The following is a 24,189-nucleotide window of genomic DNA, read 5'->3' as shown; positions in this document are numbered from 1 at the left end:
GGGGGGGGGGGGCGACCACGAGCAAATCGTCCCTGCTTGGAACCTGCTTGCGGTGCTGCCCGAGCGGACACACGGCCTACTGCGTGCAGTGATGCCGACTCCCGAGCGGCAGGCCCGGCCCAGAACCTGGCATATGGCAGGACCCACGGGCGACAGGCACCTCTCTAGTCCGATTCTGTGGCTGCACGGGACGCACCCGGAGGCCAGGAGCTCAGGCCGTGGCCCCTGCTTCAGGCTCGAGGAAGGCAGGTGAGTCGTAGGAGAAATAGCTCCCGGCTACTACTTCGATGCAGACGGAACCCACCCAGAGGCAGGGTCTGCCCCTCCCCTTAAGACCAAGGGTCCAGAAAACACTACAGAGCCAAGGGCTTTCGTGGGAGCTGAAGGGTCCTCTGGGCTTCAGGAAGAGCCCAGAAGATTTAAGTCTTACCCCTTCTCCCTCCAGAGATGAGGCAACACACCTCTCCTTCCCCAGGGGAGTCAAACGTTTCAGTCTGCGGTGGCCAGGAAGGTTATCAGTTTGGTCTCTCACTGGGACTGAATATGCCAGAACAGCTGCTCTGGTTGCCAAACTGCACGTGCCTTCCCTTCCTTAGGCACGTTGCCCGTCACCCCCGGCCCGGCCCTAGCTCCTGCCGGCAGAACTGTGGGAAAGCCAGAGTCTCTGAGCCCCAGGCGGGCTCTTCTCTGGTGGTCAGGAACCCCCCGACTGGGAGAGGCTTGGCAGGGGGCAGGCAGCCAGGATATGCGAGCTGACCAGGGCCTAGCGCTGGGCCGCTCGGCTGTACCTACTTTCCCGTCCTAGAAGCTGGGAGCGTCCTGCGCCAACTCCGGAGCAGATCACCTGCCCAGCCAGCGGACAAGACTGACTCGGGGACACAGATGGGACGGGTCCGACAGGGCCTGTGCGGGAGCCCAAGCACCCCACCTCCCTGCACGGCACAAACCCCTCCAGCAGGCGCGGGCCGGAAGCCCTGACGGCCGTAAGCACGAGCAGGACGGGGAGCAAGAAGCGTGCTCCAACGGAGGTGGAAGAAATCATGCGCCCAGGATGCGGGGCTGGCGCGGGGCAGGATGAGGAGGGGCCCCCCCCACGGCCCCCACGCCCTCACCTCGTCCCGCGGCGCGAAGGCGGCCAGCTGCTTGATCTTGGTGGTCTGATGGTGGCTGCATCTCCGGCACAGCAGCACCTGGCTGCTCACCCACTGTGGCTGCGCCGGGGCGCGGGGGGGTGCGCTGCTCACCACGTGGTTCAGGTGCTCCAGGTACTGGGCGGGGATGGGCTTGTTGTAGTCGCCATTCTGGGGGACGAGGGGGGAAGGGGACCAGAGTCAGCGGGGGAGCCCCACCCCTGCGGACAGGAGAGCCGGCTGAGGCCTGGCGTCAGGACGGAGGCCCCATCTAGCGACACTCCAGGGAAAAGGTGGCGGATCTTAAACCTCTCCTTTCTTTACATGAGCGACAGAAGCTTCTCTTCTGAAGAAACTTCCCATGGAGCCCTGAGCGTGCAGCCTGCCCCCCACCCCGTACCCCCTGGCACCCTGCCACACCTGGGAGCTCAAGTGCAACCCGCGGGCTGGCTGCCTGGGTCTGCGCAAGTTTCTCCGCACCAGAGCCCACGCGCGCTTGTGTCCGTGTTGTCTGCGGCGGTGGGATGACAAAGCCGGGCGGTCGCAGCAGAGCATGGCCCACAGGGCCGCTACCCGGCCTCTGCAGAGAGCCTGCCGACTCCTGGTCTGACACAAGGCAGGGAACGGGCTTCGGAGCCAGAAAGATCTGGGTGTGAACCCCGATCCGCCACTTGTAGTGGTGTGACACTGCCACCCCAGCGCCTTGGGCCCGCGTCCTCCTGCCGGGAGGAGGGGAGCCCATACCTCCTGGAAGCCGTTGTACTGCTCGCAGTGGGGACAGTCCCAGCAGTTGCGGTTCCCGTACGGCACGACCGTGTCCTGGTTGCAGAACCAGCAGTTGACGATGGTGTGCGTCGGCTTCATCCTGTGGACGAGGACAGGGTCGCGTCAGCCAGAAGAGTTCTGCCACCCGTGCTATGGGGACTGGAGAAAGAGCATGGGAAGCAGGCCGGGGGACCCAGAGCCGGAGACGCAGCAGGCCGGAGGAAATAGTCGGTGAGGGGCTCGGCTGCATGCTCAGGGCTCACCAGGAGGACCAGCAACGAGGCCGAGGTTGGGTCGAGCTTTTCCTCAGGCCTCCAGGCAAAGCCTGCCCGCCTGTGCTCCCCATCCCCGATCCACCGCCCCCGCCCCCCGCCCTGGGGAACAGCTGAAGATGGGAACCCACATGGGAACCCAGGGCCTCCAGCCCCCGGGGGCTCAGGCAGAGGGGCAACAGGGGCCGGGCTCTAGGACCACCCTCCTGAGGCCTGCACACCCTGGGCCTGTCCCTGGGCTGTGGAAACAGGGCTCCTCTGGGAGTTTCCAGATGGCAGGAGCCTCCTGTGCGCCACAGATGAAAATCCCAAGAGAGCGAGGCCAAGGAGACGGAGGGCCAGGGACTACAGACAGCTGCTCAGACTGGAGCCAAGAGTCCCTGCTGGAGGGGACAGGGCAGGCAATCCACAGGGGCCCTGGTCGGCCACACATGCAGTGACAGGTGGGGTCTGCAGGATAATCCTGGCCCAGACACTGGCGGATCTGTGCTCTGGGCCCCTCCTCCCACCTCACTGGCCATGGGGTGGAGGAGGGGGGAGTACAGCAACTGCCCAACAAACCCCTCCAGTCCCAGGGATCTAGAAACCATGTAGGCAATGGGTGGCAGCTGCTTGAGCCCTGGGGTCCAGGCCTCACGGCCTCTGTCCCCCCTGTGCTCCCCCCGAGGCCACCTCCAGCTCTGGGGTCCTGCCTGGGCCCCTGCTGCAGTGGGCAGCCACACCACCCAAGTGCTGACCACAGGGTGGCCACAACCTCGCGCCTCCTCAGGCCAGAGGCCCTGGCTCTGCCAACTTCTAGACGTGAGCCCCAGGAAGCTCCTCCTCTCCCAGCCTGGCCTGAACCTGCTGAGTGCGAGCGATCACAGAATCCGTGCATCCGTGTGTTACAACGATCCAATGACACAAGACACATAAAGGCGCTCTGTAATGCAAAGGGCCAGCTCTGTAACCCTCCTGTCCCTGCGCCTGCCAGGGGCCTTGGAGGAAGCTCCTAGTACCGCAGCTGCCTCCTGGCCTTACCCCTCCCTTGCCCTCCACTGACCATGAGCAGGCTATGAGGGGTGTCCAGGCCTCAGTCTTACCACCTGCCACCTGGAGACAAGAGAATGTCAAGGGTGGGAAGTACAGAAGAACAATGATGGCCTAAGTGCCTACTAAATGGTCTTTAGGCTAGGAAGGGGGTGGGGGAGAACAGGATACACAAGGAAGGGCCCCAGGGTACACAGAGGGCACCCTGGGTCACCCCGGCAACCACAGCAGTACACTCCCTGCCCCTGTTCAGGCCAAAGCCCTTGTGATGGACAAGGGACCACCACATCTTGTCAACGGCAAGAGGCCAGAGCAAGGCCTAGAAACGGCAGTGCCACAACGCACTGCGGTCCCGGCTGTGTGATATGGCCTCTGGGGAAAGTCACCTAGCTCCTGGAACCTCCACTGCTTTGGGGATAATGGGGATAATGATAATCCTTGCCTCAAACGGAGGCCGCTGAGAGGATCGAACCAGGGCATTTAGGAAAGTGCTGAGCCTGGCAGGTGGCTGGCGCGAGGCGCTTGGACAGCGTCCCTGGGCTCCACGCACAGAGCGGGAGAAGGTGGTGCCAGGCAAGGCGAGAGGTGTGGAAACCTGCTCCGCCCAGATGCTGGCACTTGGCTTGCCTTTTCTTAACGTGTACCTGCTTTACAGGCGTCTCTGTGATGGCGCAGGGAGGCACGTCCCAGTGAGTGATGACGCAGGCCGAGAGACCTCTCTCACCTGCCCCCGGGACCCCCATCCTCACCATGGGCCTCCTCCGCCCCCCACCAGGCCACACCTGGCCTCTGGAGAGAAGCCAAGCAGAGGAGCCGGCAGCCTCAGCATAAAGGGCGAGCCAGGCAGGAGATAAAGGCGCCGGCCCTGGGGACCCACGTGGGTGAGCAGGACGTGCGGCTTCGGTCGCAGGGAGCCCCTGGACCCCCTCCTGCCCCAGGAAGCCATCATTTCCACTGGGAGCCTCCAGCTCCGCTGCTCAGGAAATGAGCTTGGCCTGGAAGCGGGTAGCAGGAAGGGGGGGCGGGGGATTAGCTCTGGTCTCCCGGGCCAGCCAGCGGCTCTGGCTCCTTTCACTGTCACCCCATGGTAATCCCTGCCAGGGGGGGTGAGGGTGGCGGTCCGCCGGCTCCTATGCGGCCAGTCCTGAAAGGGTCCAGGGCCCGGGAGCAGCGGATAGGCTAGCGAGCACTGGGGTGCTGGGCACGGGTGTCAGCTCCCCACCAGCGCAGCTCCTCCCAGGGCTGCACCCACCTCCACCTCCACCTGTACCAGGCTTGACAGAGGAGGGTTAGGGGCTCTCTATTCTGAGCCGGCTTAGCGCTGGTCCTGCTCTTGCTCAGGGAAAGGCCCCCCCGGGGCCCCTCATAAAACCTCCAAACCCCTTCTGCGCTGTGGACAACGTCTGAGGTAGTAAGATAGCACGTCCCTGTAACACAAGCAAGAGCGAGAGGGCCCTGGCCAGGCCGCCCAATGGAGGAAGGTCGGGCCCCAGCAGGTGGGCGGACGGGAGGGTCTGGAAGGGTTCACCCAGCTTCTGACCTCCTGGGCTCTGCTGGAGCCAGAGGAGACCTGCAGCAGCCAGGAGCAGGGAAGGCCCCGTGGGAGAAGCGGGGGCAGCTACGTGCTCCCGGCCCACCCCTCCACAAGCCCTAAACACACATGCTGGGGGGAAAAAAATGGACACACGCTCTCAACAACAGTATCACCCCGTCAGCTCGGATGGACATTTAGTGAAAACGAGGCTCGTGCCCTGACATTTCCTAGAGATGGGGGCGGGGGCGTCTGTTCTAGGAGTGAGCCCACCCCTCTGAGGGCTGCAGCTCTAGGTCCTCGGCACCTGCTGGGAGCCCAGCACCGTGTCACATGGAGGAGACACAAGGATGGGGCTTCGCCCTATCCAAGCAGGCTTAGCGTCTGGGGAAGACGTGTGTTCATGTTTCCACCAGGCCCAAGACGTGCCCAGCCTCCCCTGAGAGGGGCCTGGCAGACAGCTTATGACTCTGGGCCCTGTGTGCTGGCTGCGTGAAGTGTGCGAGACCGTCTCTATGAGAGTCAGGCTGGTTCCCTTAGGAACCAGGAGGTTTGTCTCTGGCAGGGCCCCAAAAGACAGCGCAGGACAGCCTCACAGGTGAGGAGGGCCTTGCTGGACCCCAGGTGGCTCCTCACTTGCTCCTCCGTGCCTTGAGTGGACAGCACACGCTGCGCTCGCCAACCACGAGAATCTGAGTCGGTGTCCCCGGGGCCACAGCACGGTAGCACCAAAAAGCAACTTGGTGCCTCCCGGCCTCCCGCCCAGCCTCAAGCCAGAAAGCCCCCAAATCCACCTGTCTGGGGGCAGACCTGGCCTGGGGACAGCGGACTGCCCTCCTTCACCTCAGCACAACCTGTGTTTACTGAGCACACGCCAGGCTTGTAGGGAGACAGAAACGAGCAGGCTCTCCGCTTCTGACCTGGACGCGAGATGAGAAAAGTTCACAGGGCAGCTGGTGACAGATGTCACAGGAGAGGCCAACAAGCAGAGCACATGTGCCGTTACCCTAAAGAATGGGTTTGCTGGTCAGCAGGGCACAATGAGCAGATGGCATTCAAGCAGGCGGGACTGCTGGGCCGAGGGGGGGAGGGAACACCCAGCGTGCATCCAGGGGGTGGTGGCCCCTTGGCCAGTGTGCAGCAGCAGGAGAGTGCGGCCAGAGGTGGGCGGGAGACTGGGACTCTGGACGCCAGGCCGAGGCTCTGCTACGACCCAGGAGGCTGCCCTTCTCTGTTTCCAAACCCCAGAAAGTAGATACTCCAATAAACACCCACGGGTGCCACAGGAGGCCCCGAGCAGAGATGTGCCAGCAGGAGAGAAGATCCTGGACACAATGCTGAGCAGGAGAGTCCGGAGATGGGTGTCTGGGGCCGGGCAGGAACAGGCAGCCATCACAACCGCCTAGGGGCAGGCTAAAGCTAGCCCAGGGAAGTGTAATTCCGGCTCCCGGCCCGTGGGGACAGTGGCAGCTTCCCGCGTGTCCTCAGCGAGGACACAGAGTGTGGGGCTTGGTCAGAAGCTGAAGGGCTAGAGTGGATCTGCGGTTCCACAGAGGCAAGAGGAGGGTACGAGCCCAAGCCCTCCAAGCCCCGTTTCCGCATCCGGAGAGTGGGTTTCTGGAGGTGGCGCTGTGCAGGTACTTCGACGGGTGTGTCGTCAGCACGAGCTCCTAACAATCCAGGCAGGACTGAGGCTCGGGGAGGGCTGCAGCCCTTCAGAGAAGTGGCCTCTTCCCCAGGCTACTGGGCCAGTCTGCTTTCTAGGTCTCTGCCACCTCTATGCTGAGCCCAGCAGCACGCCATCCGACCAAGTCACTTTCCAGAAACTCTCCTTACACACCCTCCCGAGGGTTACTCAAAACCCATGGTACAGCCAAAGCCAACGTTCCTCACTGTCACAGTGTCTTCCCTGCTGGAGGGAGACAGGCTCAGTCTCTACAGGGCTGGTCTTGCTTCTGGCTCAGCACAGTGGCCAATTTATGATGCCCAGACAAAAGCCAATGCTTTCCAAAAATCTCAGAGCATCCTGTAAGAGGTCTGGTCCTTCTCAGCCCAACCAAGAGGTCCCCATGCCACACCGTGACTCTGGCGTCGTGCCACTGGAGTGAAAAGGCCTTCCAGGTACCCTCCTGGCTCCCCTCCAGCCAGCTTGCCTAACACTGCCCCAAGTCCCCAGATTCCTATCTCCGGGAGAGGGAAAGTTGCGGCCAGCAGCCCAGGAGGGGAGAACAGGACCCCCTGAGAATAGCCACAGCTGAAGACACAGGAGCCTGAGGCACAGCGAGCAAACCCAGTCCAAACTGGGCCACACTAAATACAACTGTAGCCTGACCCAGGCTCTGACCCTTGGTGTGCCCTTCCCCACCCCAGGGCAACCGGGAGGCAGCAGTGTCCAGGAGACAAGCCGGGCCCTGGACTCCCGTCCGCTGTCCAAATGCTCTGGGAATCAGAGCAAACTGCCACGTGCCCTTGCATTTCAGTGCCCTCATGTATAAAACGACCACTTTGAACCAGGTGGTCCTGGAAGCCCCTCCAGCTTCCAGAAATTGGGCAGGAACTGGAACGCTGGAAGACATGCAGTGTAAGGGACCCCTTGAATTGGGAGCTCCTTCAATCCCCAGCCATCCTCCCCTGGGAGGCCACCCCTTCCTCAGCCCGCCTGGCTGGCTCACCCTGCAGACACAGCTGACGTCCCTCCTACCCTTCCTCCTCCAAAAAGCCTGTGACTCAAGTCGCCCTCACTTCTCTCTCTCTTGGGTGAGAAGCAGCATATGGTGGCAGTTAAGGAAGAACCACCAGACTGCCCAGGTTCAAATCCCAGCTCTGCCACTTGCTGCTGAGGGACTGCAGGCACGTTTCTTCTCTTCTCCTACCTCATATCTGAGCTTTGCGGGTCCGTTGCTGAAACGACAAACCCACCCACTCTGTTCCTAGGATGTGTTCACAACCCTATCTTTTTTCTCTGTCCTTTGAGAGGCTGGATCAGATGCAGAAACTGCTGGGCTGCCCCTGAGGCCCTGATGAAACAAGAGGCCCCTCAGCTTTTATCCCTGACCACGGAGGCTCCTCAGAGAGGCCAGCTCTGAATACGAGGGTCACCACGATCTTTGAGCCCTGTCAGGGCTGGGGCAGCCACTGAACCAGCTCAGCAGCAGCGGCGGCAGCAGCAGGGGCCCAGCCCATTAAAGAATATCAGGCTTTCCTGCTCTTGGGAGATAGTGTAGCCCAGGGGTTAGCAATGCAGGCTCCAGTTCACACGGTGGCTCTTGTAATTAATGACAATTTACTCAGCTCTTTTGTCCCTCTGCTTCCTTCTCCAGGGACTGCTAGGGTCGTGACTCTGATTGGGTCCCTATGAAATGAGAACAACGCCTGAGCCGACCAGAAAGTGCCAGCTAGTATCAGTCCATCCCAACGTGTGCCCGCGGAGCAGGGCTGAAGGCGGACAAGAGCGCAGTCCCACCTCGGCGGCACTCTCCCGCAGGGTGTCGGGGGCCGGGGTGGGCGTGGGGCTGCCCCGCAGATCCCGCGGCTCAGCAGGCACGCGTCTCCGTGGGGGAGGAAGTTTGTAACCCACGCGCTGGCCGTCCTCGCCCGCCCCGCATTCCTGGGATCCCCGAACCCACTCCGCGGCCGCTCCCCCACCACGAACATTCCCAACCCAGCCCCCAGGGGGACGCGGGCATGCAGAGCGGGTCCCCGCGCGTGGGCGCACAGGCCGGGCCCCCATTTCCACGCCGCGGCCTCGCGGGCAGGGAGGCGCCGTGCGGCCCCGGAGCGGGCCAGAGCGGGGGGAGGGCGGCGGGCCGAGGCCGCGTGGGCCGCGCGCACTCACCTCCGCGCGATCCGGTAGAGCAGCACGCCGGCCGCGGCGCACGCTGTGACCCCCAGGCCGCCGGCCAGGCCGGCCGTGGGGCAGCGGGCCAGCAGCGCGCTCACTCCCTCCATGGTTCCCCGCGCGGGCGCCGGGCAGCGGACGACTGGCGGTGGGCCGCGGGGCTGGGGGCCCAGGGCCACAGGCGGGACGCGGGGCGGCGGCGCGCGCCTCCTCGCGCCGTGACCTTCGCCGCTTTGTAGCCGGCGCGGGCCCGCCCCCTGACTCGGCGCGCTCCCGCCGCGCAGCCAATCGGGGCTCGGGGCGAGCCCGGGGGGCGGGGCGCCGGCGGAAGCTGCGGCTCAGGGCCGCGCGCGCCCCCCCGCGGCGGGAGGTGGGAGGTGGCGCAGCGCCGAGTACCCCGCCCTCCTCCGCGCCAGCCGCCTCCACCAAAGTCGGCCAACCTTAGCACCATGGGGCACAGGCCGTAAGTGGTCTTTCCTCCCGCTAGTCCCGCCTGCCCAACGCTGGCTAAGCCCAGCCTGTGCTCGAACACCTGTTTTGCTGCAAGTTGCAGCTCTTTTAAGTCACTCCACTGGACAAAAATTTAGTTAATGGAAACATGAACGTCCATCCATAGGGGCGAGGTTGAACGGGTCACAGGACAGACCTACCTCGGAACTTCGGAAAGTAAGGTGGGAGCTATTGGCCTGGAGGGAGGATACTGTTCAAAAATAAACGGAACATGCCCATTGATTTGGGTAATAACTAAGTTAATAAAGACACTCCTAGAATATGTGTAAGCTCGTAGTAAGTCAGTAAGGACTGTTAGCACTGAGCTGCAAAGTTACCCCAGGGGCGTGGATTTAGAGAAGTTCCACTTTATGCCAGTTTCAGTATTATGGGCTTGAGCTAAATTACTTTCATACTAAAAAAACAAAACAAACAGCGGGTTGTAAATATTCCTATTCAGTTACACGATACCTGTCTCAGTGTCCACGCTTTTCCAGTGTTTCTGAGGTCAACACGAGTTCTTCTTGTGGTGGGGCAGTGTCAGTGTGGGGTTATTTCGCAGCAAATTTTCCCGCTGTTTCTTATTGCCAGTTACTCTGTCCTGCACCCTAGGCACCAGCATTCCTAGGAGCTGCGGAGAGGACAGGGAGCAGGGCACAGGACCCAGGGGCTGGTGAGAGAGGCCGCTCCTGTTTCTGCCGCTTGGGTCAGGGCCAGAGCCTTGCCTTGGTTGTGTGGCTGCTCTCACCAAGAATGAACAAACATCAGTGAAACCTCCTTCAAAATGTGTGGCACTGTATTTCAATACTGTTTTCTTTCCAAGGAAGATTCAGAGACCGCAGAACGCACCCAACAACTGCGTCCTTCCTGGGTGTTACCAGCAGAATCTCACCTTTGGGGTAGTGCCTGCGGGCTCCTGATCCCTGAGAGAATGGGGTGGTTTGCTGGACCCCGGCCTCGGTCAGACCATTCCTCAGGCTCAGATGTCCCCTCTACCTTATAGTCATCTACCCAACAAGCACTACAAACCCACTGCTGGCCATTTTACAACTTACCATCTCTCAGACCTCAAGCAAGTCATTAAACCTGAGCCTCTCTTATTTGTAAAATGTGGATCACGGTTAACACCTGCCTCATGAGGTTGCGAGAAACCATTTCCATGAGAAAATACAGAACGTCTTACACACTGGCACCCAGTGGGTAAGCAATGAGGGTTTTCCAAGTCATATATGTGGCTACTTAAAAACAATGAAATGCCGAAGACTGAGCTTGTGCCCAAGAGAGAAATCAACCATGGGACCCCTCCATGGACAGCTCAAACAGTGACAATGCCCATTTCAGATCGGACAAGCCCCTTTATAGAGCTTCCTGCTTTTCTTCCTACTTCTGGTGCTCAACCTTTCTCATCTCAATGTCCTGGTGCAGGAGAAGCAAGCAGAGGACTAAACGATCCTAGGTCAGCATCAAATTTATTAATTCAAGAATGTAAAAATGAAAATTATTTTCAAATAATTCTCATATCCAACTAGCGAGTATTAAGCAACCTAATTTTTAAACCTTCAAATCTTGAGGAAAAATTCAGGTTTTAATATGAATACTAAAATAGGAAGATGTTACTAAACACTACTATTAAACAGTTAAACTGAGCTCCTGGAACAGAAATCTCTTGACTGCCATGCGGTTTACAAGCACCGATGCTTTGACTAAGATGATTTATTTGGACTTCTACACAGCTGTTGAAATGGAAGCGAATTCTGCCAGTGAGCTCGGGCATGGCAGCTCGCCTCCTTCATGCCGAAAGGTGAGCAAAATTAAACTCCATTTAAATACAATTTGAAAATATCCTATTCTCATCCCCACCAGCGCATCTGAATCTGAAATGACAATGCATCAATTATTAGAATCCAGTATCTTTCTAGATATTCAGATTGAAAACCTCAGCGGACAATAAGCAAATTCCAGCGGCAGAGCTAATTGAAGACCGTCCGTCCTACCTGCCTTCTGCGTTACCTTTGTCCTTTCTTAAATTTCCTTCAAAAGTAGGGATTGATGGGGTGTGGTTAAAATTCTGGTCATCTGTCATTTCTAGGTTTTTTTTTTGTTTTTTGTTTAAAACACAGTGAACTAGGGTATTTAAACACACCTCCTGTGAGAATATAAGTGAACTCTCTGAGAGGTGGGCAATGAACCCCATGTCATGTCCCTCTCCTCCAGTGCTAGGGACCCAAGAACAGGGTTAAAGACCTGACAGGAAAGGTCTATTATTCACCCTACTCCACATTCACAGCCGACACTTACAAGGTACCTGGGCTTGACCAGGCTTAACTTCTGGAAATTGGTCCAGGACTAAGACGATCGGTAAACAGTTCATTAAACTCCTGTCTTTGGTTCAAACTGGGGATAAAGGATAACTTTAGAAACATGTTTACAGTTTAAAATATTTAGTATCAGAAAGTTGTAATTATTTTTTAACTCAACAGCTTGAAGGCTTCAATTTTCAATCTGCACAAGACTTGGAAATGTACAGGTAAGAAAAATGGCTGGCAAGTGTGTCCCGGTCCACCCAGTGCCACCAAAACGTGACACATCTTACCTATACAGCGGTGGAGTGTCAGATGAGAAAACAAGTTGTAGTTTGATTTTGCAGGTTTTCTCTGCATTTCTAGGGTCATGATTCACTAAGTACTTACTTATGGCACAGTGAACATAAAAGAGGACACAAACCAAATTTATACTTAAATTAAGTAGCGTGATTTAATTTAGCTGCTGCTTAATCCTGAATCCTCTTAAGTTAAAAAAACAAAAGTTATAATTAACTATTAACGTTAATGAATTTAAACCTTCCAGAAAACATGAATCCAAAAGGAAATGTCCAACGGGTGATACGGGCCACATATTTTATGGCCTTTCCTGTTTCAGTCTCAAACATTCTAAACATCAATGGAAAAAAAATTTCTCTAGACTTTTTCAATTTTATTCCTCTAGAGCACAATTTTCTGGCCCGTTACTGGGTACGGTCTTCTAACAGGTACACAATTAACTCATAGGTAGACAACACAATGGCAGTATTTGGAATCTGCCGGATGAGCTGGGCAAAGAGTCCTCTATAAAAGGCAAGGTAACCTTCTTCCCGGAAGACCAGCCGAGCAGTCTGGATGAAAGACTTGTACTTGGTGCCTTCCTCCCGGAGCCGTGTCCTTATGACTTCTGCAGAGAGAAACACATACTTTATACTACAAACGAACTGTATCACCAAGCGATACAATGAGCGATTTCAAAGCACACAGCTCTGTAACCGCCAATGCACATCTCTGGCTATTTGCCATCGCAGCTCTACTTGGACAGCAGAGTCCTTTACGACAATGAAAAGTTGCGACCTTTTTAGAACATTTTCTAACTCTGGGAAATGGTAATTAGGGACATTACATATACAAACAAAAGTACAAAATAACTTTTAAGGGATTGTAAAAGCTTACTTTGAATGGGACTTCATTTTAAGATAGTTTGTGGTTTTCTACTCCCAATTAAGCGAACGCCGTAATTTCACTGAAGGTGTAATTTGTATTAAGCATGGCAAATCATCAAGATTTTCTTTTCATGTACTTGCCAACCTCCTCTCCTACTAAAACCCTTCTCCACCGCTCTCTCCAGCTCAAAAGCTGCCTCCTGCATTTTCAGACCTTTGCACACCTGGCCCTCCCCGACGCAGGCACCCCGAGCATGACACCTGTCACTGCTTGACATGCTCCCGTCTCCCCACCCCACCATGGGAGGCAGCCCAACCTCTTTTCCCTGAGCCCTGGGGGGCCGCTTAGTGCCCCAGCACGTGACGGGGGCTCAATTACCTGCTTTGGAGTTGACCATGTACATTCGTCAGAGCTGACAGTGCAGCAGGCTTTTGAAAACAAAACCTGTTTTTCGTGGTACAATAAACTAAGCTATTCTTTTTTTAAGTAGGTCAGTGGAACATTAGGTCTCTAATTCCTTAAAAAAAGACTTAGCAAAGGAGCCTCACTCAACACTCCATTCAAAGTGGAAACTGAGGGGTTTTTTTTTGGTTGGCACCCACACCGTTTTTTTAAATCGAGGAATTTTAAATAAAATCCAGATTTTTGGCTTCTCTGAAAACATCCGAAGTTCTACAACACAGGGCCTACATTCTGCACAGTACGTTCTGGCCACGAGATGCTGGAGCTGAACGGGCTTGAGTGCCTGCCGCTGACATAACCGACAGCAGAATGCAGCCTCACTTGTACTCCGTCACCTTAGCACGTGCAGGGACTTGCGTTCACTGTGAGCTGCAGAAGCCCAGGTATACGGACGATGACACAAACCTCACAGCTGTTCTACTGTTTGGAAGAAAAAGCAAAACATACCGTGTGGATAAGCGATGCAGGAAGCACATCCCTTAGAAATCGCAGCAGCTGCCATAAGTCCAAAAAAACTTGTGGAATTTTTCTCAGTCCCATTTGTAGAAGAGGCTAACGGAGCTTCTTTCAGATACTTCTTCAAACTTTCATAAATAGCAAAACAGATGATAGTTTCTGAAATTCCAGCATATGAGGCCGTTAATCCCCGGTAGAAGCCACGAATGCCTTCTGTCTGGTAAACATAGCGAGCACACTGGACCGTGTTCATCTGCTTGGAGCCTCTCACTCTGTGTAAAGATCAATGAAAAGCCATTAAAATGCACACTCAGGAGGAGCTTGGCTCGTCTATCAGGCTGCAAAAAATGAGCACTGAGTATAAAGAGAAATTATACGGCAGGTGAAATGTGTCTTCCCTGTCCTGTGCTCACCGAGCCCGGGGGCTGGGACACCTGCTAAGCCACAGAGCAGTGTGTGCATCTGCACCGAGAGTCATGAAAACACGTCCATAGCCTTTGACCTAATTTTGGAAAGAGCCGGACGAAGACATTCATCACAGAGGAAAATATAACTGCGATATAATCAAAACAATCCAAATTATCTAAAAATAGGACTAGCATAGATAAGTAAACGATGCTACCCGTACTAGATTAACACAGTTGTGAAGGCAGTCAGCTGTGTGAAGTGCCTGCGTGGAGAGCAGGACACAATTGTGTGTAGAGCAGAATTACAATCATGGCACAAACCTGCTTTCAGAAAATGCCAAGGAAAAGCCTCACCAACATTCCGACTGGGCAGTGAGCGCGAGGTGCTTACACCAGTAAGCCTTCCTAACGCTAGTCTCCAGATGGCGTGTTTTGATTTCATTATTTCTAAATTTATGAAATGATAAAACATCGAATAAACCACACTATAACTAATAGAAGGCCTCAGGTTCGCTGCTCCTGGCTCGTGATGGGAAGTACTCTGAACAGCCTGATGCAGAGGGAACCCCAGAGCCCTCCCTCGGGGCTGAAGACAAGCGTGTCCCCTGCTCCAACCAGCCACAACAGGCTCTCCCTTCTTCACTGTGTCTTTCCAAGGCTGCTTCTCTACACCCTGGCTGGAGCGACCAGCCACACCACTGCCCTGCTTAAAAGCCTCTAATGTGGAGTTTCTCAGTCTGGGCACTACTGACACTTTCCACCAGATGATTCTGTGCCGCAGAAGCTGTGCTTGCAGAGCTGGGAGTTTAGTAATAACCCAGCCTTTACCCATGAGATGCCAAAGCATCCCACCTAAGTTGTGACAACTGGACGTGTCTCCAGACACTGTCAAATGTCCCCTGGGGGGGACGGAGTGTTCCCCACTCCCACCCCAAACCACGGCTCTAATGGCTCTCCATGGCCCTCAAATTAGAGCCCAAAGCCAAACTCCAAGACCCTCCCAAGCTTTGAAGGATGTGGCCCCACCCCCATGCATTTCTGCAGCCTCCCCCCCCCCCGTACACACACACACACACAGAGCACACCCCAACCATGCTTCCCTTCCTTCGGGTCCCCAGAAACGAATGCTTCTTGTCTCTCGATTTTCCTCATACTCCATTCTCAGCCTGAAGCATGTGCCATAGCCTCCTCCCCTGTTATTTTTTGGATGGTAGGGGTGGACATCACTGCCGCAGGAGGCCCTCCTATGCCCGCCCTGCCTGGAGGGGTCCTTAGCATTTCTGGCCCCTATTTCACCAGCCTACAATTCTCTTTATTTTCTGCAAAGCTGTGAGTTTCTGGAAGGCAGGGCCTATGGCTTATTCCCTGCTGTTTCCCCAGTGACTACTGCACAGCAAGCATGCAATAAATATGCACCATTGCAGGACCGGTTAACGGAGCCCACCCAAACAAAGCTTTAAAATGTCCTGAGGGGCGCCTGGGTGGCTCAGCTGTTAAGTGTCTGCCTTCGGCTCAGGGCATGATCCTGGCGTTCTGGCATCGAGCCCCGCATCAGGCTCCTCCGCTAGGAGCCTGCTTCTTCCTCTCCCACTCCCCCTCCTGTGTTCCCTCTCTTGCTGGCTGTCCCTCTCTGTGTCAAATAAATAAAATCTTTAAAAAATAAAAATAAAAAATAAAATGTCCTGAGCATGGCACTGTCTGGGTGGCTCAGTCAGTTAAGCATCCAACTCTTGATTTCGGCTCAGGTCATGATCTCAGGGTCCTGGGACCCAGCCCTGAGGTGGGCTCTGTGCTTAGCGGAGAGTCTGCCTGAGGATTCTCTCTCCCTCTGCCCCTCCACCCCCTCACACACTCTTTCTCTCTCTAAAATAAATAAGTAAATCTTAAGAAGATAAACAAATACAATGTCCTGAGCATGGACGCTTACGAGGTAGATTGGAAAGAGCGCACGTCCAGGCTCTTAGCCGGCTTGTGCGTGCACCTGCTGCTGAGCAGGGACGACACCAGGACTGTGTGGGGCACACAGGAAATGGGGAGTGGTGGCCAAAGGTTTCCAGGAGAGGACGCTGATCAGCAGCCTGAAGGACAAGCACGTGTTCTTGAGCGACAAGAGGGGGAGAGGGATTCCCGGGGAGGGACAGCACACTCAAGGAGATGGAAGTCTAAAAGCACATGACAGTTTTAGAAAATTGCAAAGGACCTTGAATGTTAAGCCTAGGAGTTAGGATTTGACCGTGAGAGTATGCAAGATTCATCGAAGGATTATGAGCTAGCCATCTGTCCAAAATGATGAGATCTGATACATTCTCTAAGGTTCTTTCACACAGAATGGATGGGGGAAACGTGGAATCCGAGACCAATTCAGAGATTTCCATGGTCATTTAGAGAGAAAAAGCAAATTAAGGCAGATCCCTGGCTATACATCCAGGGGGGCATTCTTGCTGCTTCTCTCTTTTCAGGCTGCCTACAGTTTGGCTCAACTAGCCGAAAGCTTCCAGTGCCCGCACATATTTCCAGGCCACACAGTTACACAAGGGTTCTAGAATTCAATGACCCTTATCACCATCACGTCTTTGAAATTAGGCTGATTATTGGGCCACTGCTTGATCTTGTTATTTACTGTATTAAAGAAGTATATTACTATACTGCATCATTTTAAAAAACAATGATAATTGTACTTCAACAATTGGTTTCCACTTTCAAAAATATTATTCTGAGAGGCAACTGCAGAGGCCTCCCCAGACTGCCAAAGGGATCCACAGCATGAGAATGGTAGGAACCACGGCCAGGGCCAGAGGTTCAGGGCAGAAACCTAGTACATCCAAGGGACCCTTTGGAGGCCTGAAGGCATTTGCCACTTTACCTTACTGGCATCTTCCCACTTGTAAAAGAGAGGCCATCTGGAGGGGCCCCAGCGCTTCAACTGAGGGTGGGGTCAGCCAAGAGCAGAGACGCACCAACTATCTGAGAGAAGTCAGGAGCAGATCAGGGGTCAGGTGGGCAAACTTCCAACCTCCCCCTGGGTGTTACTTCTGTTGGTCCTCATCTCCCCACAATGGCTGGCAGCACACATCTCAAAACAAGAGGCGTTTCTATATATAGCTTATATTCAGAAAAAAACAAGGATGGGGATGCCTAAGGGCTCTGTACACCTCATTTCACAACTGCAGTTGGGAGGAAGAAGAAAATCTCCATGGACATTAAGGAAAGACAATTAATAACTTACTTCCGTTCTAGCTGCATCCGGGTTTTAACCATCCATATAGGATTCATTAAGGTATTTGTGACAAAAGCTGGAAGGAAAAAAAAAAAACCAACAGACAATGTCATCACTCAACACAGTCCATGCTTATTAAAGCTATTTCGTATGATAAACTTAGATCAAGATTTAAACAGCTTAATAGTAAAAATGGATAGTATGAAGCAGTTACATTTCCAGACTGCAGATGGAAGTTACAGTCCCCTAAAATGTAACATCTATTGATACGTTGGACCTAAAACAAATCTCTCAATTTTCTAGAGCCCTGTCTAGTCTTTCCAACCTGTAGGTGGTGCTGTTGATATTTCTGTAAATGCAATTCCTGTAATAAATATGGAAACTATTCTAAAATTCAATTTATAAGCTTCAGGTCCAGAAATAATTTGGTTTTAAGTTGGTGATCTAATCCAAAAGGTTAGCTTATATCAAACTTAAAATAGAAGCTGCTAAATCTCCATTTACCTGAATTTGAACATACACAGTTTAGTATCTCACTAATCATCTCAGGGAATTGGAAGTTTTAAAGACTGATCTGCTTACAGGAACCATTTTTCAAGTCTTCCTCATCTTAACATTGCTCATTGTTCCAGACCAACCAGAAAGAGTAGTACCATGGCATCAGCCTGACACATAGTGAGTTCTGAACACCTCGTCCCCTCCACAGTCCTAAGCAGATTAATTAGGAACCCAGAGAGTGGTTTATTTGCCAACAGTTCCTCTAAGTTAATTTTGCAAAGTCACAAATCTGATGACCAGCTTAGAGCTTATGGCTCACTCACAACCACCCTCGTAAGTGAGGGCTGATCCGTTCATTCTGCCACTCCGCATTTCTTCCTCGGAGCTCCGTATTGGGTAGAAACTCCTTTCTCGTGTGAAGCAGCTTTGCACACGCTATCTTCTACTTGGGATCTAGTAATTATGACTTATAACTACTGAGATAGGTTACCAGAACCTATTTGGAGCGACAGAGGCAAACAAAACCTTACAGTCTGGCAGGAGGCAAAAATACTTCACAGAATGCCTGTTTAAGTTCTCTAGGATCCTCTTCTATTACACAAGACACAAAATGATACCTAAAAAGACAGAGACTTCGCTCAGCAATCTATAAGTCCGTGCTTCTTTGCCAAGTATTTCCTGGGGAACAAACCCCATTATGAATTTTCTACAGTAAGTGGAATAACTCCCATTCTACCTGATCTGGACCAGCCCTCCTAAAAGATCTCCTCCACAGCCCCGAGCCCTCATCCCAGAATCCGGCTGTGGACAGAAATGCCAGCTGTCCACAGGGTACACTGGACACCATGGGGAGCCACACAAAAGAGCTCCATCTTTAAAATAACTTAATGAAACAGGAAGACATGAAAACGCAAGAATATTCCTTTAAAAGAAACATAACACTCACCAGTAGTATGCACGAGCACAAGTAAATTCTGAGGCAGAGTAAAAGTTTTAGTTGTCAAAGAAAATGGAACCAAGTTACAAACTATTCTCAAACATTCATGTTTTATTAGTTCTAACGTAAGTGTTAGAAAAATGCTTTTAGATGCAAAAGAAGCAAAGAGCTAATTTCTAATTCCCGGAAAAAGCTCTTTGGGACAACACATGCTTTAGGAAAGTGAGAAACTTATCTCCACTCACTAGGGTAACATACCTGCAGAGCCAGCTGAGAAAATATGCACAATATTACTGTTAGGCACAAAAATGCCATTGAACTGCTCTTTGGCTTTGGAGTAACACGCAAAGTACACAGCCCTGTTTGAAGAAAGAGAGAACGCTACAGACATTGGCATGGCACTAGATATGCCCCTCCACAACCTCTGAAAAATTTAGGAAAACAGGAGAAAGTAGGTTAACATGTAACCAAAACCTCGATCTCATCTGTAAAACCAAAAGCTGCCGCAGGCCCCTAGAGAAAGGTCCTGCGTATCCCTCCGGAAAGTATTCAGTGATGGCAGAAGTCTCCAGAATAATGGCAGAGGAGGACATTTTGGTATTATACAAAATTCACTGATATACTTCATTCTGGATGTCAATTCTCTAAGCACCAAAATCTATACTAAAACTTTCAAAATGTGTAATACTTCTAAAACATACCACACTTGTCCTGCCTTACACCACAATGGGTATGTCAAATATAATTTGACTTTTTTTTTTTTGGGTGACTCAGGGTCACGTAGGAACAACCATCACAGGTTTGTCTTCATACAGTTTCCGCCACTGAATACGCCCCTGCCTCCCTCAATCCCCGTAGTTTCTGTAGCCCCGTCCTAAGCACCCCCCCCCCCCCATCGCCACCCCTGGCTCTGGTCTGGTCTTTGCCTGCTTTCCCTCTTTTGACTTCTTTCTTACTGGGGCTGGGGAGTAGGGGCTGGTTGGTGTTTTCCCTGCTCCTTCACCAGCAACGCGAGGGAAAATGGTTCCTTATTTTGGCTGGCCAATGCATCAATCATAGAATGTATTTTTTAACTTAGGTTCTGGACTACTTATCATCACTGCGTTATGTAACAGTATTGTTTTCCTAGGTGCCAACTGTTCTAAATGGGTGTGGCAGCCAGGAAGCTACATCGGATTAACAGGGTTACCAAATTAGCACCGTCCTCAAGGAGATACAGCTCAATTTTATTTACTACACATATGCAGTATGTCTGCCATCTATTAATAATGCGTACCCCATTTAATCTCACAGACCAGTGCTTTTATTTTAAAATAGATGATACACATATGCTACAAAATTCTAAAGGAACAAATGGATTTACTAAGAATCTGAATTTTCACAACACCCTCAGGTGTATGTGTATAAATTGGAGCACAAATCTGCAAGAATTCTAGGAAGCTTTAAGTCTTCACCTTATAGACAACATTTTCATTTTTGTTATAAAGAGTAATTCTCTTTAAAGTCCATCCGAGTATTCCATACAGTAATGTAAGTATCCTACCCCTGCTACCAGCTCCTCTTCCAGGAGGCAGTTTCTAGGAGCAGTTTCTTACCTACTTTTCAGAGGCATGCTACACACACACTGACCTGTTCACTTTTACCAAACAGGCTTTCAAGAGATTTAAGCCTTGTAACAGAAATAAGGATGTTTTAAATAACGCCTAGAAGCCTTTAAAATTGCTTCAGATCAGTGCAACCAAGTACATATGAGTCACCTGTGGACCTTGCAGAATGCAGATTCTGACGCAGGTCTGGGGTATGTCTCAGAGTGTGCAGTGCTAACCAGCCCCGGGGGAGGCCAATACTGCTGGCCACGCACCATATTTGAAGTAGCAGATACTTGTTTAGAGAAGATTCCATGTGATGAGAATAGATGGATCTTCACTGAAGAATAAAATAACTAGAATCTCTGACACACGCATACACACACACACATCAAAAGACACACTGGTTGTCACTATTCTGTTTGTCAGAGCATCTAGACAAATCCCATACAGAAGAAGAAACTGGCCAACCTAGCAGTACTGCCCTTCAGGAAGAAAGGAGTACCGTGTACCACGTGAGCCAGCGGAACGTTCAATGCTTACCTTGATGGTGCAACTCCAACCAAATTTGGACCCAAGCCTCTAAAAAGTGACTTTGGTCCCTCCTTCTCCAAGATTGACCTGAATAATAAGAGAAGATCTTTAAAATCCTTAGACAGGGCCTATACAAACAGTGAGGTGTCGGCCTTCACACTAGCTCCGTGAATGCAGAACGGAATGTTTACCAGACCCCAGACTCTTATCTGATTATATTACGATACAGCTTCGGAAGGCTGAAGAATACCGCTTTCGTTACTACAGTGAAAAAGCATGCTCCAAAAGCATCAGTTTGACCTGTTTTCAGGAAGCCTTTTCCCTGGTTCACGAAGGACTGAGATGTTCAGGGTCTGTACTACGCGCTGTGAGGCAGGAGGAGCGTCTGGCAAGGCAGCTGATCCAGGGAATCGTGTCTTCGTTATAACAAGACCCACTGAGAAACAGGTTCTGAGATGTCTTTGGATCGTATTTTTTTGGATTTACTCCTTATTTCTAATAACCCTATCTTTCAGATCTTTACTTATTACAGAAGGGCCCCAATCAGGGATCTACAGAATAGAAAAACCAAAAGATTTTCAAGGGCTGGGTGAATGTTTTTTAAAGCCAAAGCACAGGGGGCGCCTGGGTGGCTCAGTCGTTAAGCGTCTGCCTTTGGCTCAGGGTGTGATTCTGGGATCCAGCCCTGCGCATGGGAGCCCGCTTCTTCCTCTCCCACTCCCCTTGCCTGTGTTCCCTCTCGCTGGCTGGCTCTCTCCCTGTCAAATAAATAAATAAAATCTTTAAAAAATAAAAATATAAATAAAAATAAAGAAAGAAAGAAAGCCAAAGCACAGAGACACCTGGGTGGCTCAGTCAATTTGGCATCTGCCTTTGGCTCAGGTCATAATCCCGGAGTCCTGGGATGGAGTCCCTCACTGGGCTCCTTGCTAGGCGGGGAGACTGCTTCTCTCTCTGCCTGCTGTTCCCCCTGCTTGTGCTCTCTCTGATGAATAAATACAATCCTTAAAAAAAAAAAAAAAAAAAAGCCAAAGCACAGTATCTCAAGCTGAAAGAGAATACTGCTTTTTCTTTTTAATTTTTAAGAATCATGGCAACATATACATATAAAAATGTACCACTTTAAAGTGTACAGTTCAGTGGCATTAAGTATTTCCACAATGTTGTGCAACCATCACCATCCATCTCCAAAACTTATTCACCTCCTTGAACGGCGATCCATACCTGATAAATACTAACTCCCCATTACCCTCCCCCCACCCAGCCCTTGGCAAACACCACTCTGCTTTCTTTCTCTATGAATCAGACTACTTTAGGGACCTCATAGGAGTGGAACTGTTCTGTATTTGTCCTTTTGCAGCTGGCTTATTTCACTCAGCACGGTGCCATTAGCATTCGTCTATGCTGTAGAATGTGCCAGGATTTCCTTTCTTTAAGGCTGAGTAATGCTCCACCGTAGATGGGCCACATGTTGTTTACCCATTTAGCTGGTGACAGGTCCTCGAGCTGCTTCCACTTTTGGCTACTGTGATTAATGCTGCTGTGAACATGAGTGCCCAAATATCTGTTCAGGTCCCCAGTTTAAATTCTTGGGGGCACATGCCCAGAAGTGGAATTGCTGGATCATATTGTAATTTCTATGTTTAATTTTTTGAGAATCTGCTGTGTTACCTACCACAGCAGCTGTACCACTTTACATTCCTACCAATAATGCCCAAGGGTTCCAATTTTTCCACACCCCTGCCAACGTGCTTAAAAAATAAAGTGTTGGGGCGCCTGGGTGGCACAGCGGTTAAGCGTCTGCCTTCGGCTCAGGGCGTGATCCCGGCGTTATGGGATCGAGCCCCACATCAGGCTCCTCCGCTATGAGCCTGCTTCTTCCTCTCCCACTCCCCCTGCTTATGTTCCCTCTCTCGCTGGCTGTCTCTATCTCCATCTCCGTCAAATAAATAAAATCTTAAAAAAAAAAAGTGTTAATATGTTTTCTCATTGAAAGTGACTAAGAGGGGGATGCCTGGGTGGCTCAGTCGGTTAAGCTCTGCCTTAAGCTCAGGTTATGATCGTGGAGTCCTGGGATCGAGACTCGCATCGGGCTCGCTGCTCAGGGGAGAGCCTGCTTCTCCCTTTGTCTCTGCCTGCTCCCTCCCGCTCCCCCTGCTTGTGTGACAAATAAATAAATAAAATCTTAAAAAAAAAATGACTAAGGACTGTGTAGAGCATTTCTTTTTAAGACTTCATTTGACAGAGAGAGAGACAGCCAGCGAGAAAGGGAACACAAGCAGGGGGAGTGGGAGAGGAAGAAGCAGGCTCCTAGCGGAGGAGCCTGATGTGGGGCTCGTTCCCATAACGCCGGGATCACGCCCTGAGCTGAAGGCAGACACTTAACAACTGAGCCACCCAGGCGCCCCTGTGTAGAACATTCTTTAGAGGCATTTTTCCGCTCCAACATAAAGCTTCTTCAAGTTTGCTTCTTCAAGTTGTTTACATTTATTCTTTTCAATGGCTCAATTTTCATGGTATCCAAGAGAATTTACATTATGACACTGAGGTCCCCTCTAATTTCATTTCCTTCTCTCACTGCAGATTTTTCTGCACTTGGTAATTAGTACCTCCATCCGACAGCATTCTAAGTTTATCTGGCTCACTAATAATCATACTGTTGTCAAAAGAGTTTCTACAATGCTTTACCTTCATTACGACACCGAAGGTAAAATAAAATGGTGTCTTCCCTGGTGAAGTGAATCCTGCCAATTTTATTTCTACCACCTTCCATTTTTCCCATAAAGTTTCTAGAAACAAAGCTGAAAGTTTTGGTGAAGAGGTTAAGTTGATGTTTTGGTCCCTGGCATGCTGGATAATGTTCAACTTTTATCCATTCATAGTTTTCTTTCCTGTTCTTTCCTTTTTTTCCAGGTCAATGTAATTTTTCATGGTCTAGAGTCCCTGAATGTACAAACTAAAAAATGTGAATCTTAGCTTCTCTTCTTCAAATTTCTGGATGTTCGTAAAATATTTCAATTGCTTGAAAGTGAAAGAATATATGTAACTGTAAGAGCTATCCTCAAAAATGTCAGGCTAGCAACTAGATGAGAAGAAAGAAGTAAAAGGTATCGAGAATGGAAAGGAAAAAGCAAAAGTTGTTTTTTTTTTTTTTTTTTTTAAAGTAGATCCCATGCCCAGCATGGAGCTCAACATGGGGCTTTTGAACTCAAGACCCTGAGATCAAGACCTGAGCTCAGATCAAGAGTCAGAGGCTTAACTGACTGCGCCACCCAGGTGCCCCACCTAAACTACCTTTATTCACATAGACAACACAATCTTATACATGGAAATACTAAGCAATATACACTAAACAATTACTATAACTAATAAACAAGTTCAGCAAGACTGCAGGATACGAGATTGATATACAAAAATCAACTGTATTTCTACATAGTAGCAATGAACAATCTGCATACAGAAATAAAAACTGATTCCGTTTATAACAGCATCAAGGAGAAGAACATTCCCATCCACAGAGATGGGAGTAGATCAGTGGTTGCCGGGGGGGGGGGGGGGGGCGCGGGTGAGG

At 51.5% G+C, this 24,189-nt stretch overlaps 2 protein-coding genes across 2 annotated transcripts in view; both read right to left on the bottom strand.

The window, feature by feature from the left end:
• Window positions 1-8,675, bottom strand: part of TMEM201 (transmembrane protein 201) — a 30,236-nt gene extending 21,561 nt beyond the window's left edge. Inside the window, exons 1-3 of the mRNA XM_040645537.1 lie at window positions 8,563-8,675; window positions 1,875-1,995; window positions 1,113-1,301 (exon numbers count right to left, since the gene is read on the bottom strand). Coding sequence (XP_040501471.1) covers window positions 1,113-1,301; window positions 1,875-1,995; window positions 8,563-8,675 — 423 coding nt within the window. The remainder of the gene's footprint in view (window positions 1-1,112; window positions 1,302-1,874; window positions 1,996-8,562) is intronic.
• Window positions 8,676-11,786: 3,111 nt separating this feature from the next.
• SLC25A33 (solute carrier family 25 member 33) overlaps window positions 11,787-24,189 on the bottom strand; it is a 32,651-nt gene continuing 20,248 nt past the window's right edge. Inside the window, exons 3-7 of the mRNA XM_040645754.1 lie at window positions 20,628-20,705; window positions 18,757-18,857; window positions 17,073-17,139; window positions 13,431-13,711; window positions 11,787-12,261 (exon numbers count right to left, since the gene is read on the bottom strand). Coding sequence (XP_040501688.1) covers window positions 12,059-12,261; window positions 13,431-13,711; window positions 17,073-17,139; window positions 18,757-18,857; window positions 20,628-20,705 — 730 coding nt within the window. The 3' untranslated portion in view covers window positions 11,787-12,058. The remainder of the gene's footprint in view (window positions 12,262-13,430; window positions 13,712-17,072; window positions 17,140-18,756; window positions 18,858-20,627; window positions 20,706-24,189) is intronic.

This window comes from Ursus maritimus, unplaced genomic scaffold (genome assembly GCF_017311325.1).
Source record: "Ursus maritimus isolate PB19 unplaced genomic scaffold, ASM1731132v1 scaffold_32, whole genome shotgun sequence".
In the NCBI taxonomy this organism is placed as follows: domain Eukaryota; kingdom Metazoa; phylum Chordata; class Mammalia; order Carnivora; family Ursidae; genus Ursus; species Ursus maritimus.
This window is presented reverse-complemented; position numbering and strand designations above follow the sequence as displayed.